The following is a 21,394-nucleotide window of genomic DNA, read 5'->3' on the forward strand; positions in this document are numbered from 1 at the left end:
AATACTGCTGACGTAGCCTTTATGTACCCGGTATTTGAGAATCCTGTGCTAGGAAAGGAGTGGCTTGATGCCATCTCTCTTTCCCAGGGCAGCTGCAAAGCATGCTCATGTTCTTGGTGCTGAACCAGTAACTTAAAGACTGGAACAGCCAGTGTATTACTGGAACAATTTTGACGTTCTTCTTATACATGCCAGAAATCACAGTGGAGAAGAAAGGAAGGATTTTAAACTTGTTTGAAAGATATCTTCTGGTTTGGCAAGAATGGATGAGGTGATTCATAAGGATTTGTACTGAAGTAATTCTGTCAAAGTGTTAAAACTCTTTAAATTACATACTAATGCCTTAAATATACTGGATAATACTGCACACTCATCCCACTGAAGTCAGCTGTATCCGTAGTTATCAGAATTTTCACCAAGTAAAAATAAATATCTGTCCAAGAAGCAAGGGTGTAGTACATTGGTTGCAATGTGACATTAACTTTCATATTTTAATTAAATGAAGTGATAATGAAATGATTTATGAAGAAAAATATTTCTTTTCATGAAAGCCACACATTCATTGAGAAGATAGCACAGTGCAAACACTAAGCTTAAACTTAATACAGGTTTTATCTTTAGATACATAGTTTACAATATTTTAGCAACCTTAATCTTGCTTCTTGCTTTGAAATCTAGTGCAGTATCTCTGTTCCAGAGAACAGAAATGGAGTCATTACGTAGAGCAGGTGTTGAAGAAAAATCAACAAATTTTCCAGGGTATATTCAACTGGATGTATTTGGGCAATATTTCTGATTAAAATCTAGTTGTGAACCTGCCAAATGGTTTAATCTTTTACAGTGCTGAGTACCTGGTGTGTTTTGACATTATGCATGCGCTATGCATATGTTTTCTCATCTTCAGTTTATAATGAATCTTATTAAAGCAGAACTTGCCTTCAAGAAAGAGAACACTTGAATAGTATTTTACTAGTTTCTCAAATACTGTCCACTCTCCCTTCCTCACAGTACCACCAAATGAAAATACCCTCTAAAAGCCCTTTCTCCTACCTCTTCATTTATCACTTTTTCACCATTTTTTTTTTTTAACTTGATCTCAGCTCTGGACTCATTAGATGTGATATTTAAAAGCTTTACTTTGACTTTACCACTTCTAGATCATCACACTTTCTCCACTCTATGGAAGGTATTTTCACTAAAATATCTTTGCATTTCTCTTTTTCTTTTTTTTTTTAACTTTCATCCTTTTTGTTTTCTCTGCTGCTTTTGATTCTGTAATGCCATCTAATGCGTCTTTGTGTGTCCAAAGAAGGGCAACAAAGTTGGTGAAGGGTCTAGAGCACAAGTCTTATGAGGAGTGGCTGAGGGAGCTGGGGTTGTTTAGTCTGGAGAAGAGGAGGCTGAGGGGACACCTTATCGCTCTCTACAACTACCTGAAAGGAGGTTGTAGTGAGGTGGGGGTCAGTCTCTTCTCCCAGGTAACAAGTGATAGGATGAGGGGAAATGGCCTCAAGCTGTGCCACGGGAGGTTTCGGTTGGATATTAGGAAAAACTTCTTCACCGAAAGGGCAGTCAGGCATTGGAACAGGCTGCCCAGGGAAGTGGTTGAGCCTCCATCCCTGGAGGTATTTAAAAGCTGGGTAGATGTGGTACTTGAGGACATGGTTTAGTGGTGGACTTGGCAGTGTTAGGTTAACGGTTGGACTTGATGATCTTAAGGGTCTTTTCCAACCTTAACAATTCTATGATTCTAATCTTTTCCTCTGATACAATGTACTTTGCTGTCTTTTTCTGCTTGTCTCTGTATATATTATCACCTGTTGCCACACGACTTATGGAGCGCTGCCAGTTCCTACCCAAACTTTCTCTGACTTGTACCACTCCTGCAATGGAACAATAAACTTTCCACACATAGTCTTCCTAATCTTTTAGTGTCAGTCTTAAAAAATGAATTATTAAAATGGAGAAACGATTCAGGTTCAGATCCTTGTGGTATTTAAGCATCTAATTTCCACTCATTTGATCAGGGCCTATTTTTAATTTGGTACTTAATGACTTCTAAATATAAAGAATGCTTTCAGTATTTATGTGACGAGGTCTATAAAAGATGTTGCAAAGGCTTTTTTTCCACACTGTGTGCAGCCTAGGCACTCCTCTGACTGACACAGTTGCATCCCGGAGATCTTCCTTCATCGTGTTATACTGTCTCTTCCTTGCTTTTTCCTTAAGCAGTGTATCTAGGAGTTAGGGACCTAAATATCCTTGAAGCATGTGTCCCAGTGGTTCTCAGCCTTCATGCTTGATTTGTAAATCCCTGCCCCCAGAGGGAGAGGAAAAATAATGCAATCTAACCACCAGGAAAAGAGAGAGGGAGATGTTTTTGGAACACTGTTGGTCTACGTTTGAGTAGTTAAAAGCATGACTTCACTCTCAGGGTGACAGAAAGGGTTACAATGAGTTCATTAGTCCCATTAAATGATCTGAAATTAAGTCCTAATGTACACCTGGAATTCTTGAAAGTGCTGTTACTTGTGTAGCTGCCAGTTTTATTATTTACAGAAGGAAAAAACCTACAAATTGCTATTTGGAAACAGTAAGAACAAACAAGAACACGTCCCAGGGGCTGTTAGGATTTGGGGGAAGAAGATGAAAGAATAGTTTGGTTTGCTGAATCTGACAAAATTAAGGCTATAAAAGGGCTACCATTGTCTTCTTCAAAGTAAATCAGAAGTATAGGTATCATGGTGAGGGAAGAATAGCTTAAAACAGAAGACAATGTTAACCAAGAGAAAATGGTCATCCCTAGATCATGAATAAATTTAGTTTGGGAATTACAGAAACATTCCTAACTATGAAAGCAGGAAGGTATTGGAGAAGCCTTTTAGCAGGAGCAATAGGGGCAAGAAACGTAATTGGCTTTAAGGTAGAATTTGTTCATCTGATGAATGACGTGGTGTGACAACTCAGGTTACCAGATGACTGAATTTAGTGACAGCAGAAATCCCTTTTAAAAAATGATTCATTTTGAAGTTTCTCCACATAAAATGTGACAGTGATTTGAACTTTTGATTTTTAGGAAATTAGGTTTTCTGACTGAGAACCACTATTCCATATCCACAAAATTCTAACCACGTCCATATTCATGAACCAGTGCGCTGTATCGTCTAGTTACCGGCTGTAACAAGAGTCTGTGAACACAACATTTCATGGTTCAAGCACTGTATGCCAGCCCTGGAAAATAACTCAAAGTACACCGCTAAGTTCACAAAGTCTATCAAGACCACTCTTTCTCAGTTTCCATATTTTTTAAAGATAATTGTGTTGTACTGTAAAGCTTCAACTATCATTTAGACTATTTTTCTGTGTGCACCTACTTTGTATTTACTGAGACAGAGACTCCATATCCTGTGTGTGCTCCTACTTCATATTTGCTGAGATTGAGACTCCATATCCAAAGAGACAGATAAATAGAATTACATAGTGATGGTAGACAACTTTTGGAGGGAGAAATGTCTAAGTTGCTTGATTGTTGAGAGGTTAGAAAGCTGTTCTTCAACTGTCTCCTTGAGTCACTAAGGTGTCCTGGTCACAAACAAAGCTGGCATGGCTGAGTTACAATGCTTGGGGGGTTTCAGCAGGGTGGGGAAAGATGACCTGCAGAATCAGAAGCTCCATCCTTGTCAAATGTCCATTTAGGAGGTTTTATCTAAATTTCTTTATCTAAAAATAAATTTAAATAAAACTTTATCTAAATTAGAATAAGTATTTTATTCTAAATATCTTGGTGTTGTCCAGCTTCTATGTGATCAAAACAACAGAAAAGCTTGAAAATTTGCCTCTCCAAACCGCAAATTGAATCCCTTGTTCTAAAGCAAGAAGATGAAATCACACAGAACTTAAAATTGTGATACTGCTTGGAGTATATGAGCCACTTCCCCCAGATTGCACAATTATGTATTTTAGTATATGTGGTAAGACAATTTGATTGATACGTGCTAGCACAAGGAAACATTGTTCTGTATCAAAATGCTGGCCACAGTAACTGTTCCAGCATCAGAGCACCATGTAGTCCGACTTTCAGTCTAATGCAGATGGGGCCAAAGAGTCATTTGAGAATTAGTTCAAATGAACCAGGCAATTTTGTGGCACTTTGAAAATAAAGTGCAGAAAACAAAGTATGATTTATATTTCAAAAAGAAAGAACATGCAACTCCTATGCTGCCCCATATTGCATTAGGTATTGATCACAGTCCACTACTTTTTATATGGCAATTCTAGTTTTTGAAACATTTATTAGTAAAGTGAATCTTCGTAAGTAGACAGTATTCCTCTTTGGTGATGTTTAGATTTTCCATTAAAAGCAATTAGTTCACTGCAAATAGGTAAACAAGTACCCTCCAGTGACTACCTAACAAAACTGAAACTACTCTAAGATATTGCATTAGAAAAAAACTCCTGGTACGGAAGGTACATTTGCAGCCAGAAATGAAAATGGATGGGGTTGGATCAGACGTATTAAAAAAAGAAAGTTTCAAGGATCACTTGATGAGTATGGATGCTCCTCCCACACCAAGCAATGTGTACCCACCTCGTTTAAATAAGCGTCTGTCTACACAGAGCGAGCCACCAGGTGACACAACCGGTGGCTTCACACGTCACAAGAACTTACTGATATAAGCAGCAGATAAGGATTTAAATAGTCATATCTTTGTGTTCTTTATATATGTGTTGCTTCAGAGAGAAATCACCTGCAAACTTCTTGAATGGTAAGCGTAATATAGTTTTCATGTAGCTCAGATTCTGTCGCTCAAATTTTTGTTGGGCCTGTTTTTCTTTTGCTTTTAGGGAGCTTTCTGTCTTAAAAATACAAGGTAGTACATTTGGAATTCATATTTAAATGTAAATTTGGCATAATTTCAGCTAATTGAAGAACTGTGTAATACATATCTTAGTGAATTTTAATAAAATCTACTTTTTCCAAGCAGGCAAATGCAAGTAATATACAAATAATATGGCATTCTTTCATGTTCAGTATGACTTTACATTTCTTTTTATTGGCAAAACTTTTTCACAACCTAGTTTTTCTATTGGCCACCAGACTTTTTTTTTTCCCCAGTAGATCCATATGAAAAAGCATTCTAAGTATTGCACCTTCTTTACTAGTAGATATTGACTCTATTTCTAAGTAATGTTTGTAAAAATGAAGGATTTAATTATATTTCCTTAGACTAAAATAGACTATTATTACAGAGGGTCTGGTCATAGTTTCATATCTACTAAATATGAAATAGAAAATATATTTCAAATAAATACCCATATCTATTCCATCTAATAAGCATGCAGAACTTAATCTTAGTTAGTGAAACACAATGTCTGAATGACTTTGATATGACGGCCATCCTTCAGTTAGGGCAGGAATGTCCAGGACTTGGGGAAATGAAGAGTCAGCAAGTCTTAAACACTAGCTAAAATATGCAATACTATGCTAAAAGTAATTTCGTTAAGATATCTTGGCCTTTTTCTTCTTTCCTGAATTACATTTGTTTAAGCTGACTAATTTAAAAAGAAACTATATGTTTCCACATTTCACAAATTCAGGTATGTAAGCATCATTTTCACTCAATTATATATGTAACCATTTTCAAGGTAATGTTTTCTTTCATTTTAAAATAAAAAATGTATATAGTTCATTTGCACTATATAACATATACATTTTAATAATTCTAGTTTTTAACAAGTCTTTTTTTTCCTAACCTGATAGAAATATAGTTTAATATACCAAAAGTTCTGCTTCATGATTTCAGTGTAATTGCATGGGCAACTCATTGAGAAGAAATAAAAGTGATACAGATATCTTGCAAAATAAATTATTGATATTTGAAAGAAGTGAAAACCTGAGGTGTAATCTGACATAGATAATAGGAACTGCATTTTATTTTGAAAAATTGATGTTTTGTTGCATTTATACCAGTCTGTGATGATCCATAGAAAGCATTTATCGAAGACTTCCAGTGTTGGCTGCTTCTGCGATATAGATTCAATTCTTTATTCCCAGTTACTTATACAAGGGGTTCAGGTTAACCACTGGAAAGGTAGGATCCGTGTCTCTCTTAGATATTAGAAATGATCAAGTGCTTTCAGAAAATGCTTATACGTAAGAGAGTTAGAGAGTTAAGTGAATCCTCTTAGTTCAAAAAATGAAAGTATAGTCAGCAGAAGCTAAGGGGAAAACAGACTTTGGCTGGATGATATGTACAGAAAGAAAATAACGTCAGGGAAAGAGAAGAAAGAGGATTAAGCAGCCTTGAAATATAAACAGAGAAGCCAAGGTAGAAGAACAGGCAAGAGAGGAGATAGTAGGAAGGATATGAGATACGGTCATAAAAATAAGTTTGAAATGCCAACATGAAGACAGCTGGAAATAATGTGCACTATTGTTTTACTAATGCTACTTTTCCATGCTTGAGGTTGCCACCCTTCATTTGCTATGCTTGCAAACTGGTGACAGGGGAAATATCCATGAGATTTTCCCTCGGTGGTTCCCCGGAACAACTATGAGCGTGAAAAAGTTTGATCATTCTGGTTTAGCGGTGAGATGCACACCACACTCTTTCAGGAAAATAGTATCAGTATGCCCCCCCTGAAAATGCTAACATGCATTTTTCCACAATTTTACCTATTTTTATGATCCTAAAGTCTAGTTCATTTCTCTCTGTTTATTTGGGTTCCCTGGCCCGCTCCCCCTCCAAGCTGAAACTTTTCTATTTCATTCTGATTTCAAGCACTTTCTGGCACAAATCATCTTTGATATAATAGTTATTTTCTACAAATATGAATAAGTATGGCTACATTCACACTCATCTAGTAATTTGTAACATATTTCCATCAGTATTTTAATCCCTTAATGATGAAAATTCTTCTGGACAGCATCTTACATTATGTCTAAAAAAGTATATCAGACATCCTACACAATAGGGAAAGTTCAAGACAGTAAGCTTAAAATTTACTGTGTGTTTTCATTAGGAAATAATTAATGCATGGAAATATTCAACAGAATGATAATTAAAGCAGTTAGTATAGTTGTAATAAGAAATTATTCCTACTTATTTTGCCTTTCTGTTCCTGTATGTGGTAAACTCAATTATATTCCTAAAGAATGTCATAAATTACTAGGACACATTCTGACAGGTTTTCCTTCATACAGTCATTTTTAAGAACTTCCATCTTTAATGACGTTTACCAATAATAGGTCAATATCGATAACCACCAGTGAGACTAGACTATACCTCTGAAAGAAAAAAAGTCATTGAAGGCTCTTTCCAGCTTTTAAGAGAAAGAGAGATTAGGAGTTGTGTGATTAAGATGTCTTTATAGAGGACAGATTTTGCTGGATAGGATGTCCAGAAGAGAAAAGGATTTCTAAGTAGGCAGAGTAATGAATGAAACGCACCATCGCAATGAGGGTGCTGTTGCCTGACAGGCATGGCAGCATATATACTGTGTAGGAGAAATCTGTGGATGCATATTAGGATACCAATGGTGATGTAAACTACACAGCTGAATGAGGAAAGACCAAGTGGCACTAAGAAATAATACTTTCTGAATGTATTATTGGTCAGCAAAAAAGTGCCTAAATTATATTGCAGGTAGGATTTAGGCTTCTGAAATCTAGGAGTATCTTGCCTAAAATAAACCCTTGCCTAACCTTTCCATGTACAAATATCCTGAGGCACCTGTATCTTCAACCTGATCTAGTTGAAGATGTCCTTGCTCACGGCAGGGGAGTTGGACGAGATGGCCTTTAAAGGTCCCTTCCAACCCAAACTATTCTATGATTCTATGTATTTCATCACTAAGATTCTCCAGTTTTTGAGAGTTGTACAACTGGAAGTGTATCTTAACAATATCCAGAACTGAAATAAACTCGTCCATAATAAGCAGTGTAATGTATATATACCACGCCTCAGTCTGATTGGACTTTAAGGACCAAAAAGCTTCTGAAGCCTGGTAATTCAGCTTTTCCTAAATTCCACAGTTAGAGGAAGCCCAGGAGTGAGGTCCCTGCTTCACAGAAGGTTGCTGGGTTTGGTCAGTGGTAGCTGAATGTAAAACCACAAAAGCAGTCCTGGAGGCAGGAACAAGAAAGTAAGTTTTCCAGTGTGGTAGGAAACCAGACTTCAGCACTTTGACCCTAACAGTCTCTGGCTGTACATTGGCACAGCTTCAACAGGAAGAGGAGAGAGAGGATCACTACCAGAAAGCAAGCTACCATCTGGTGGCCATGATTGCTTTTATTACATAGATAGAAAATGTTTTAATCTCTTTAGTTTGAGGGAGGCGTATGATGCCTGGTATGTAAGAGGCCCTCCACTTGTTTAAAGGATAGCTGGCAAGAGATGGCTTAGCTCCCAGCTTCACAGGAGGATTACTGTCTGAAATGGGTACCTAAGTCACCCTTCATCTGTACACACTCCACTCCGAAGCATCCAACTTTTGCTACCATACACCTAAACCTTTCCTAGATCCAGCTTATATACTTGAAAGCTTTTGTCTAGGAGTTAACTTGAAGACAATAGTCGCTGCAATTAATTGCTGGTCTGTACTGGACATCTTGGGAAGTATCCTTACCAAGAATGTTCTCATGGAGTGTCACCTCCTTTACTTATTACAATTGATATTAACCGCAAGATCAATTTATACTTACTTTTAAAGCATAGATTGTACTCTATGGGCCTCTACTTAAATTTCTTCTTGTCCAAAGCATTAAGAGTAGGACTCAAAATCTGCAAGATATTATTTCGTATCTGATTATCATTAGGAAAAAAAAAAAAAGACTCTGTGGTGTAGTGGAATGAATTATTGTTTTCTAAATCCTCTGTTTTTTAAATGAGGCATGTAATAAACCTGTCAATAACTTAAATCCTTCTGCTGAGCATAGCAGCATGTCCCTTACTACAGCAAAATCTCAAGAAGAAAAAATGCAATGAAAAATCCATTAGACATAAGTGTAAAATATTATTTAAATTCATCTTTCTGGTTTAAAAAGACAGTGCAATGTTTCTCCATGGTAAGTACAAGCATGTTTCTGAAAACTTGTAGGAGACAATGCATTGTTGCTTGTTTAGGCAGTAGCTCAGATTAATTTCTGGATGACCGTAATCAATATCTGAAGTAGCATCATGAATTAATTTGGCTTACTGAATTAAGTTGACAGCACAAAACCCTAAATATCATTTTACACATCATAATTTGTATAGCACTGTTGCCAAATAAGTTACTTCCAAAGCAAAAAACCATACAGCACATCCTTTTCTTTACTGATATTTGCTTGAATTTATAGTTCCTAGGCCTGCAAAATTAACAAAATCGCAGGACTGTATTACTAAGGCTACAGGACTGGAATGGTGCATATTTACTGTATATACAATTTAATTATTAAACAATCATATTTTTAATGAAATGCTGCTCTATGATTACCTTTAGTGAATTTTGCTTGTGCTAATGGATCCACTATTCTACCATTAGCAAGAGCATGTTTGAAATAAAATGGTATAAATGTATTTTAATCCACTCTTGGGAAAAACAGCTGTAAGAAAGGTTATTCTTTGACTACTTATGTGAATTAGTTCCTTATGTCAAATGATTATGCAGAAATAAAAGCTGTGGTCAGCCCACTTAAAATTCCATTTGATTCCTCCTGGGAATGGAAAACCTTTGTATTATTTTTCATGCTCTGAACGTTCTTCTAAACATTTACTAGAAGACTGAAAACTAACAGTAATTTTAAAAGAAGAGGACAGTATTATCAGATTCAAGAAAATAAGTAAAACTATGATTGTTCAAGGATCATGACTTCTATTGTTTCACAGCATTACTCTGACTGCAATTTAGGGGATTTTAAGAAAAAAATGAATGATAGATTTACTAAAGCTTACCAATGTTTCAGTGATACCTCTATTTCCAGGTAATGATTCTTGCAGAAAATAGCATTTATTTTCTTTATATGATATCTAGACTGTTATTTGTTGAGTTTAATTTCTCATGAAGAGGACTATGGGCAACAGAAAAGTCAAGGCCAGACAGGGAATTCAAAGGGACCTCACCATGGGAAGGCGAACAATCTCACCAACTGGGGCTGCTCTTAATGGAAGTACCAGGAAAGGGGTTTAGAAATACAGAGGGCTCGTCCAGTGTCTTAATCCTAACTCTCATAATTAGAATCTCTGCAGGCACTAATGGCTGGCTTTCTTGAGTATAGCTTTCTTGCTATAGCATAAACGACCATTTTTTCTGGTCACAGTTAATGATGACATAACAATAAAAATGTACCTTAATGCGCTGCTCTTGAACGTATGCAATACCTATGGCTACGGCAGAATGTGGGCTGAAGAAACTTTTTTTGTTCCATTTTTTAGTGTTTCCTGATAATTAATAAGATCAAAGGTCTACACCACAAGCACTTAAAACCACTCAGTCTTAGGACTACTTAGTCTTATGATCTTAAGACTACTTAGTTAAGGTTGCGTAACTTAAGCAACTTATTATAAACGATTCTGGAGTTACAGGCTCTAGGATCAAAACAACAAACACAGTGTTCATAGAGAAAAGTCTGGTGTTACACATGCCAGTGAAACCTCTGAAGGAATTGGCAAGCATAGAGGTACAAATGATGCCAGTGACAAGTGGATTTGGGAAAGTTCTTCAACAAGGTCCCTGCTCCTAATCTATTAATGAAACTAAACTGTCATAGGACAGGCAGAAAGGATTTCCTGAATCTCATTAAGGGTTAAAAAATATGGAATAGGAATACATCTTCGCAAAGCAGGGAGGTTCCTTAGGACCCCTTAAAGTCAGCATTGGGATCAATGGTGCAAAGATATTCTGGCGATCTGGAAGGTGCTATTGAATTTTTCAGAATGATGAAAAATGCAGACGATTGTGGGAGATTCCACAACATTTGGTGAAACAGTAATGAAATGTCAGATGAAATTCAGTGTTGAATAAACACTAGGTGGGTACACAGAGGAAACATAACTGTAACCACCCTCATATGAGTGAGTAGAGCACGAGTGCTATTTATTTATACTATCACCACTCAGAAAAGGGATTGTGGTGGAGCTGCAAAAATTCTCAGGAAACTTAGCTCAGTGGCATTAAAAAAAAACCCAAATACCTTTGTGAGCATTTAGGAGAGGAATGAAGAAAAAATTGAACAATTACTTAGTACTATTGCTTGAGTATACCTTGACTTCAGCATGTAGGTCTTGCTATCCCATTTCAAAAGGAACATGGAAAAGATGCAGAGTAGCAGGATGAGGACGTTCAGAAATACAAAATGACACCCCTAAGAAGGAAAACCATATGAACCAAGCCCCATCAGCGAGCAAAGAGCTGGAAGAACTTTGTGAAATTATGAGAACTAACAGGGATAAAAAAATGGGGAACGACTCTTCATTTCCCAAAATAAAAACACCAGGCAGCACTAAGTGAAGCTAGCGGTAAAAGAAAGCATTTTCCACAAACGTGTAATGAAATTATGGCACTTAGTGCCACAGCACGTTGTGGCACGGCCAGCATAAAAAACGTTCAGAAAGGGCATGAGTGAAGTAAAGGAGAATTGCCAGTTGATGGCTATTAAACAGGCTGGACTGGATGAGACACCTGGTTCTGGCAGCCTCTAAGCTGCCGATTGCCATAAACCACGAACATCCAGGCAAAAAGTCATCCCATATGCTTCCTATTGCTTTTCCTAAGCGTTTGCCCTGGCCGCTACCTGACCTTTGGTAGGACTGTTATCACATTAAGTAAACTGTTAGTTCTCTGACTTCCCAATGTTTCCGTTAAAGGCTCAGCAAGAATGACTCCGTTAAAGTTGCTTTAGTAATTAACCCTTTGAAACTCTTTGTGCTGCTTCTTTCTACACTCTTCTCATAGCTTTCCTACGCTGCTCCAAATTTGCCGGTAGAACAAGTTCTACACGAAAATTTTATGACTGCAAAGTAAATGCTGAGAAGTTAATGGTAGAAAACTCAACTATTTTAAAGTCGCGAGGCCGGTGTAGACCAGCCCCCTTGCCACCGGAGCAGCAGCACTGCCCGGCCGCCCTAGGGCAGCTAGCGCGGGCCGGACAGCTTTTCTCCTCACAGGTTGCACCACGGGCGCTGGGAAGAGCCTGACTCTGCTGCTCCTGTTTTGCCTCGCGTTTATTTATTTTAATCTTTGCACATCGCAGCTCTTTCACGTACAGATGCACGCATCTCCAGGGACCTCTGTCACTGTCAGATACCCAACCAGGGAATGAAAAAAAAAACCACCCCAAGCCCCACGGGGATCGCTTAGCCCTCTCCCGCGGCTAACGCTGCCAGCGGCGCCTCCGGCCGCCGCCGCTCCCCGGCCGGCCGCGGGGACAGCCGCCGCGGGCCCACCCAGCACTAGCGGTGGCCCCTGAGGGGACCGGGGTTTCGCGCCCCCGGGGACCGCCCGGGACCTGCTTTTCGGCGGGGGGCAGCCGCCCGGCGGGGTTCCCGTCCCGGCGGGGAGCCGCTCGCCCTGCGGGGGGCAGCGGCGGCAGCGCCCCCGCCCGCTTTCCCCGCCTCCTGCCGCCGCCGCTTCGGCAGCGTGGCCGGGCGCGGCCGCGGCCCCGGCCGTCACTCGGTCTTTCGCCTCGCAGGTCTGCGGAGCGGGCGCTGCTCGGAGCCGGGCGGGCGGGCGCCATGAAGCGCTCTCTGCTGCGGCTCTGCCAGTCGCGGGAGAAGGCGGCCGCCTCCAGCTCCTACCAGGGCGTCGTCTGCGAGGCGGATGCCGCCTCCGTCGCCTCGCAGGATGTCTTCAAGGTGCGTGCGGAGGGGTGCGGAGGAGGTGGGGGTCCCGAGGGCTGGGTGGTGGGTGTGAGTGTGAGAGGACAGCCTCCGAGGCACCGAGGCTGGCGGGGGACAAGGACATGGGGGTGCCCAAGAGCGTGCCGAGGCTCGCGTGAGGGCGTTGGGACAAGGAGGGGTGAAGGTGGAGGGTGAGGTCGGCGAGGGTGAGGTGGGGGCTCTGGAGGCAGCTGTGCGGGCTTGGCGTTGGTTACGTCCCAGAGACCCTTTCCTCCAGGAGGCCCTTTCCCCTCACTCGTCAGCAGAGCCGTGAGGGAAGAGCTGTGAGGGGTGGAAATCAGGCTGGGAGCTGCCCTGGCCACGGGGCGTGAAAGGCACAGGAGACTGTGGCGTTGCGTGGCCAAGTCTGGAGCGGGGCGAGCGGGAACGCGGGAGGGGAGCAGGCGAAGGAGGATGCGGGGTGGCAGGGGCGGGTGGTGGGCGGCAGGCGGCTGCTGCGGGGCTCACATCCCTCCTGGGCCACGGCTCCCCCGAAAGAGTCCCCCTGTTAGAGGGAGGTCCAGAGGTCATGATGGGAATGAGTAGACCATCTAGCAAAAATGTCCTGAAAGGAAAGTTTAAAAGCACTGGAACTGTTATGAAGGGAAAGGGAACCAGCGGCACAACCTACAAATGCAAAATTGCTGCCGGGAAGGATATAACCTCTTCCCTTTTCCATAGAGAGCAGGATAAGAAGTGACGTATTTATATTGCTGCTAGGGTCACCTAGACTGAACGTTAGGGAAACCTTTTTTAATGGTAAGAATAATTCAGCAGAGGAAAAGGTTGCTTATGGGACGAATGACTTGGGTAACTTTGGAGATTTTTAAGAGCAGGTTAAACAAATTTGACAAAGTATGTGGATGGGTTTAAAGACCTCTTGAGATCATTTCCCGACTTGTTTTCTGTGTGCTAGCTGTAGTCCTGAGCAACACCTCTTCAGCATAACACAGCTTGTCACACTGGTGGGTGATTTGCCACCACAGAGCTGTTCAGGAAAAGTGCAAAGGAGGTGCTGTTGTTTAAAACAGCTTGCTTGGCTGTTTTGAACCAACCGAAGTACTGAGAACACCTAACTGATTTCTTCCTTTCCCATTTTGTTAAGGAAACACTGCAGTATTGGCTGAAAACTCTTACTTTTGTTGATAGAAATTATCATTGTGCCACATTTCAGCCACATTTTGTCTTACATTGACAAAAAATTCCAATGTAAAGAGTGGTAAAACGTAGTCTAAATCAATAGAAAGATTTGAAATTCATTACAATTAAAATTAAGTTAGAATATTAGAAGGAATAGAGGATACTGGGCTCTATAACAAGATTTTGTTAAATAGCTTTTTGATGTGTATAAAATGTATAGATATTTGTGCATGTAATTGACCTCTTATTTTTATGACAGCTGATTCATCTTAAATACCCTTTCCACAATGATACCACCTGTTTTCTATTAGCTTTTTCTAATTGCACTTTTAAAGCAGATGCTACCCCTGTATTTGGCCTCGGTATTCTAAACCTTTAAACACATTTGTAACATTATTCACATGAGTAACCTCACTGAGGTCAATGGGACTATTAAACTGAAGGAAGTTAAACACGTGCTTAAGTGTATGAATGGGCTGCCCCGTAATGTATATTTGCTTAATGACAGCAAAAATTGTTGCGTCTTTGGGGCTCGGGGGATCCTGGAGAGCAAAATTTTCTTTTTCATTTGTAGCTGAGGAGGGAACAGTGATTTTAGGGGATTTCCTTTATATACCCTTTGCTTGATTACACATAGTTGGGAAGGTTTGCATTGCTTTTAATATGCATTTTTCTCTTTTTTTTTTCCTCTCAACTTTATTGAATTGTTTTTCTTTTTTATTCTCTTTTAATTTTTTAATAACTGGTTTTTAAATTCCTGTCCATTCTACTGCAATCATTTTTTTCTATCACTTTTCTTCATGTACAAATATGGGTTTTGAACTAAGTATTTGGAGAACATCATAAAGTAAGAATCAGCAGGGTTTCCATAGTGGGCTTTTATTGCAAAGCACAGTACCAGGGAGGTGTCAAGGTGTCAGAGGGCTGACAGAGGGGGGGTTATTGTATTACGCTGTGAAGATGCTGGGTTGTTTCAGACTGAGATAGTAGCCCATGGGATGCTCTTGGGATACTGCTGAAATTAAAGAGTTTATTGGTTGCTCTGACATAAAGGACATCACAGAAACCCAACAGCTGAACTTGAAAGGCCAGGACATAATATCAGTCTGGTAGAAAGATCTAGAAAAGGAATCTATCAAGATTATTAATTTTTCCTCTCTGTTGAATTCATTTGACGTGGCCACAGCTGGAGAGAGTATAAAACAGTAAGTAATTAATTTGCTTGTTTGAGATTTTCCATGGTAGAGGGAGGATCTGGAGCTCACTACAGAGTACAAAATAATGTATTCAAGATAATTTCCGTTTTTTAAAATTTTGCACTGTTTCTCATCTGGGTTTGATTTTGCAATCCATCAAATCAATCTGAGTTTCACTGTTGACTCAATCTGATCAGGATTTGTGTACTTCTGTATGAAACTAAACAGTTGGGAGAGAATTACTGAGTGGTAACACACCCACAGTAACACATTATAGCATTACTAACATCTTGCCTATTAGGAGAATAAGGAAATGAAAAAATTTGTGTCCAAAACAGGTGATTTCAGATGGAAGTGCCTGTAGGCTACGGAGCTTCATTAAGAAGAATCGTTCTGGGCTTACCAAAGTGGATGAATTAAATGCCACCCCACTGCATCATGCTGCAGAAGGAGGTCAAATAGAATTAATGCAGTTGATCATAGATGATTCTTCCTGTGAAGGTAACACATGTTTTATGAACTATTTTATTTAACAGAATAAAGAAGTTCAATAATCAAAGTGTTTCTTACCCAACTGAAGCAGAACTGGTATGTGTTATCCACATTTATAGATTGAAATATAGTTCAAACTGTCTGCCACAGTTTGCAGTGTCTCGGGTGTGTTTTGGGTCGCCCTGGTTATGTTAGGACTGTTTAGTCTCTAATGCAGTGAATCGATACATTGTATTTTGTTTGGGGCTCAGATTTACAGTCTTCAGATATGAAAAAGAAAACTGCTGTGAAGTACAGTAGGCCTGACTTTTTGTCTTCCTTATTTATGTTATGTGTCTTTTGTTGCATTTATAATACTGGAAATGTAAAAGACAATTTGCTTTCTCATACTTATCATTCAAGTTGTCATCACAACTTGTTTATGTAATAGTTGGGAAGAATAAACATTTGATGAGATAGGTCATCTAAAGAAATTTAGGGAAGAAGTGGTAAGTAGGAGAATGTAGGGCCTTGAATGATGGAAAAACACTCTGTGTAAAAGGTGTTGTTTAGTAGTTATTAATAAGCATTGTGAACTACATAGGACTCCACTGACAGACTGTGGGCTACTGAGCAAATATACAATGGCCCTGAAAAGCTCATTTTTTCACCTAATGATGGCCAATCTAATTTTAGATTATTCTGGCTGAAATACATTATTTTTATTTTCAGTATATAATTTTTGTCTTAATTTTTTAGAATATTTGTTGAAGTTTATTTGCAATTTTGAAGCTCAAAATACATGTGTAGAACAGACCAGTTTTATAACTGGCGTGAATTGATTTACTTCTGTGTTCGTAAATGAATCAGAATAGATATGGTCTTTAATCTTCTTACCATTTGCAAGCACTTATCTATTATCTCTTATTTTAGTTATTCACACTCACTTGTTCCGTGCAGCCTCTAAAGCAGTAGCTGCAAAGCCAAATAAGATAGGAAAGAGAAGAGACAAGGAAAGAGGGAAATCAAGTAACTCTTGGGGGAAGAAAAAAGGTATATAATAATGGGCAAAAAACAGACAAGTGTTTCACCCCTCCCAGCTCTCTAACCAATATTCAGCTGAATATTTAATCAATTTAACACAATGCACTGTGTGACATGCAGTCTTTCCCTTTTTCTCTTCAAAGAAATGCAGTAGCACAGACCTAAACCTCCACTGAGGACTTTTTTTTTTTTTTTCAGTGCAATCAGAACATTTGATGGTTTTGCTTTGGTTTTGGTTTTGTTTTGTTTTCTCTCTTTTGACCTAGCGTTAAATGTGATGGATTCTTCTGGAAATACCCCACTGCACTGGGCCACAAAGAAAAACCAAGTTGAAAGTGTTAGTTTGCTCCTCAGCAGAGGAGCCAATCCAAACATTCTCAACTCCAATATGATGGCACCTTTGCATATGGCCGTGCAGTCCCTGCATAATGAAATTGTGAAGGTAAGTCTAAACTCCACATAAATATACAGAGTTAATAAGTAGCTCAACAGCAACTGCGTGCAGAACACTGAGACCTTGTTTATATATGCTATATCTCCTTAGATGCTTTGTTTAGTGGGCAGGATGTGTAACATTTGATGCTTGTAGAAAAGTTTGTGTCTTCTTAGCACAGCAAGTAAAAAGTAACTTATTTATATGAATACTGATGTTTGTGCTAGGGTAGTAGTCATTATGTTTCATGGAGAATTCCATTTGGAATTCCAATGGCATTTGGATAGAATTTTAGAATTTGTAGAGTTCTTGAATTTACTAGGTGAATACAACCTTAACACCACATCACTTGCTTTTCCCTTTAAAATTGTCTCTTTTTCTAGTTCATCCAAACAAAAGAAAGAAAAACATATTCCTGTATTCAAGACTTAAAATCCTTTAGAGATTTTCAGTGCTAAAATATTTCCATTTCCTCACATCTTTTACAAAATCTGTATTTATTATTAATTAAGAACAATAAAATCTGAAATACAATGACATTTTTAAAATGGGCTTTGTATCAAGTTCTGGGTTTGGGTTGTTTCACAGCTCTGCTCTTGACTAAATATGTGCTCTCATTCTTTCCCCACTCTGTTGTTTATTCAAGCTTTGGTTGAATAAACAACAACAACAACAAATTTGGTTGAATTCAATTCTTTGGTTTCTATCGTCAAATTGCCTGAGAGTGTTTAAATGTGCCAGTTTCTCCAGTACAGAAAAATTCATAGGAATTACTGCAAGACAATTAAATAAATATGTAGATAGGGGAATAAATACGTGGTGCAGTATGGTCATTATCATTTCCAGATCCTTTGCCTCTCAAAAAATGCTGGAAGCAGTCATAGAGGTACTTGGTGATACTGATAGCTCAGTGTTAGCTGTTAACATAGGGACTGAAGCAGGAATTCAGGACTGGAAGGGTCCCTGTTGTCATCAAGTCCCGTCTCCCTTGGTCTTATACAATTGTCCAATAGCACAAAATCAAGCAGCACCTACAACATTGCAACTTTCCAGGGAATACAGAATATTACAAGACATTACAACAAACTTCAGTTGAAAATCCCCATCTGCAATTTGCTACAGAAAAGATTTTCTCCCAGTATTGGGGAAATTGTTAAATAAAACTTTAAGATACTCTGCAGCTATGTGCAGTGTTTATCCTAGTTACCCAGCTGTCTGCTGTAAAGAATTTTACTTTTCTTTGTCTGTTCTCACCTGCGTTTTTCACCTGCATATTTTTACATTCTTTCTTATTTTGTCCCTCCTCTGCCTATGCATTGTGGGCTGTTGGCATGCAAAAAGAATAAGTTGCAAGAGTGCTATGGGTGATAAACAACAAAAGTAACGGAATAGGCCTTTGTGGTTGTATTTGACATATGGTTGACTGAATGTTTTCTTAAACATTTAGATTTTAGTCCAGCACAGCAGTACAGATGTTAATTTGGAAGGTGAAGCAGGGAACACACCTATAATTGTAGCGTGTTACAAGGATAATCCTGAAGCACTGACACTCCTGGTAGGTATAATTATCTATCATCTTTTGACATGATTCTTGATGCAGTGTTATTCTATTCCTGTGTTCTGTCTTTGTTCAATAGAGGAAAGTTAATCATGGACCTAATATTCAAGTTACTTTGCATAGATTACTAACAAACGTCAATCTTTTAAGAGCATATATAAATATATCTGAGTGGCAAACAGAAAAAACTTAAACTAATTTTGAAGGTCTTCAGGGCACAAAATGAAGCACATGTATGTATAGATGTATGGATATAACATGCAAAAGGCATTTGTATATAAACTTCACAATGCATATACAGCATAAAAAAATGAGACAGCTACCCAGGAGACTATACCTGTAATAGCATGTTCTTTAGTCAGAATTTTCTGTATGTCATTAAGCTATATCCAGGCCTTATTTTTCAGATTGAAAATGGAGGGAAAATATGTAAACCAAACAAAACAGGATGTATGCCTATCCATGCAGCTGCATTTTCGGGTGCAAAAACATGTATGGAAATTCTTTTAAAAAAAGGTAAATAAGTTGTTCCCAAGCACTCAATGAGATTTATTGCTTATAGTAGCGTTACCAATTTACTGTGTTAATTCTCAAAGAACTGTGCAAGCAAGTACTTATAACTGTGACTGAACTTACAAGAAGTTAATGCAATTATTCTTATGGGCAATTCATGCTGTAACTTTTGTAGAATTGTGGCAGCAGCTTAACTGTTTTCCTAAATGTGTGCCCATACATTATTTAATGATAGATGTGAAAGGTTCATATTTTGAGGGGGAGAATATTATTCCACAGTTAATATATTTGTTTTGAAAGCCTTGATAGCTTCTGTTGTCTTTCTCGCTCAAAAAATTTCCATTTATTTTCATTTCTTAGGTGAAGAATTGGGTCACTCCGCTAAAACCCACATCAATTTTACCAATAATGGAAAGTGCAGTCCACTTCATTTGGCAGTTCAAAGTGGGGACCTTGAAATGATTAAAATGTGCATTGAATTTGGAGCCCAAATTGATCTAAAACAGGTAAAACTTTGAATGGAGTGAAATATAATTTTGATAAAACCTAGATATCTCTAAATCTCTAAGTGGTATGAAAAAAAGATGAGCAGATAATCATTGTTCATTGTCTCTTCCAATGCAAAACCTAGGGAGCAGCAAAAGAAAACAAGTCTCTAGTTCAAATCAGGCAAAATGGCAGGTTTCTTCACACAAGTTACATAGGATGTTGTGGCTATGAAAAGTTTGCATGGATTCAAAATGCATTTGGGCAGACCCATAGAAGAAAAATCAGTCCTCAGCTACTGAATACAATGACATCCCCTCTGGCTCAGGAAGTCCTTGAGTCATAAACAGATGGAGTCTGGGAGAGCAATCTGGAGAATGGTACGGCCTTCTTCATAAACTCTTTACTATGCACCTGCTATCGTCCGTTCTCGGAAATGCGATCTTCGATCTGACCCTTTCTCATCATTCCTGTTTATCCTCAGCCTTTGCCCTGCCTTTACAGTATCTTCGTTGTAAGCAAGCACAAATTTGTGATACGACTGCTGCTACCGTGATACTGTGGGTGTAAGGGCCTGTGCCCAGCTTCATGATGAATAAACATTTCTGAAGATATCTATCATTAATCAAATTGTTTGCAAGGCTCAAATCAACTCATGAGAGCGAAGATAAACATGGTTTAGCCTTCTTTTATTGATTTGATCCTTCGAACACACAGCTTTTGAATGAGATGATTTATGCTGCTGATTTTGTGATGGATAAGACTGTTTGAGAATGCTTATGGTATTGTGGAAAAGCCCATTCCAATGCATTCAGTGAAATGTTCCTGTTCTAAAACGGAGAAAGTAAAAATCCTCAGGCATGTATCAAAGCTAGTTTGTCCCATCTAGCTAAATGAAATCCTGTTTTGGCAAATCTTATTCTAATCATTTATTTATTACTTAATAATTTTATGACTGTCTAGCTTATAATAGTTCAATAACATATTAGACCAAGTTATTTTTAACCTGCAGAAAATTTCATTTAAGAACAACATCTAAGGAAGATTCCATTTAAGGAAGTCAAAAACATTTGAAAATAATGCATTTTCTGTAATATATAGGCACATTTGTTTGCTTATTCATTTGTACTGGTCTGCCTATGGGTTTCTGTAGTTTTCCTTTGCTTCATCTCTTGTATTAAAGAGTGTTGTATGTATCTGTTTATTAATTCAACTACAAAAGATTGTTAAGAGTGTAATTATCTTATATCTTCGGGACTTGGCACGGAATAATAAGAAGCTTTGTAGTGATCCTTTAAAACTATCATCTCTTTAGTCTTTTCTGGTCTTTAAGATCTCTTCAGAGTTCCACTACTTTAGTTAAAGACTAAAGTTTCATTACTTGCCTAGAAATTTAGGCATTTAGGATTTATGAATCCTGGGGTAGATCACTAGTGTGTTTAATAGGTTGGAGCTTAGGTTGTTGAGGTTTAAATATTTAAATGGTTTTTTATTTTCCCATTTACAGAATGAAAAATGCACGGCACTTCATTTTGCTGCCACTCAAGGAGCAACTGAGATTGTAAAGTTAATGATGTCATCCTATGCTGGTGAGGAATCCATTATTGATGCTGTAGATGGGAATAAGGAAACATTGCTTCACAGGTAGGAGGCTGCTCTGCCAGACTTCACTATAAATTGTGAGCCATGATATTCT

The 21,394-nt window shown here is 38.6% G+C and overlaps 1 protein-coding gene across 1 annotated transcript in view; it reads left to right on the forward strand.

Moving 5' to 3' along the window:
* Positions 1–12,713: 12,713 nt before the first annotated feature.
* Positions 12,714–21,394, forward strand: part of TRPA1 (transient receptor potential cation channel subfamily A member 1) — a gene marked incomplete at both ends in the record, with an annotated part of 36,234 nt that continues 27,553 nt past the window's right edge. The window contains 7 exons of the mRNA XM_082311313.1: positions 12,714–12,833; positions 15,532–15,694; positions 16,975–17,150; positions 18,589–18,696; positions 19,107–19,215; positions 19,573–19,718; positions 21,206–21,342. Coding sequence (XP_082167439.1) covers positions 12,714–12,833; positions 15,532–15,694; positions 16,975–17,150; positions 18,589–18,696; positions 19,107–19,215; positions 19,573–19,718; positions 21,206–21,342 — 959 coding nt within the window. The remainder of the gene's footprint in view (positions 12,834–15,531; positions 15,695–16,974; positions 17,151–18,588; positions 18,697–19,106; positions 19,216–19,572; positions 19,719–21,205; positions 21,343–21,394) is intronic.

This window comes from Platalea leucorodia, assembly GCF_965183815.1.
Source record: "Platalea leucorodia genome assembly, chromosome: 1".
Lineage (NCBI taxonomy): Eukaryota > Metazoa > Chordata > Aves > Pelecaniformes > Threskiornithidae > Platalea > Platalea leucorodia.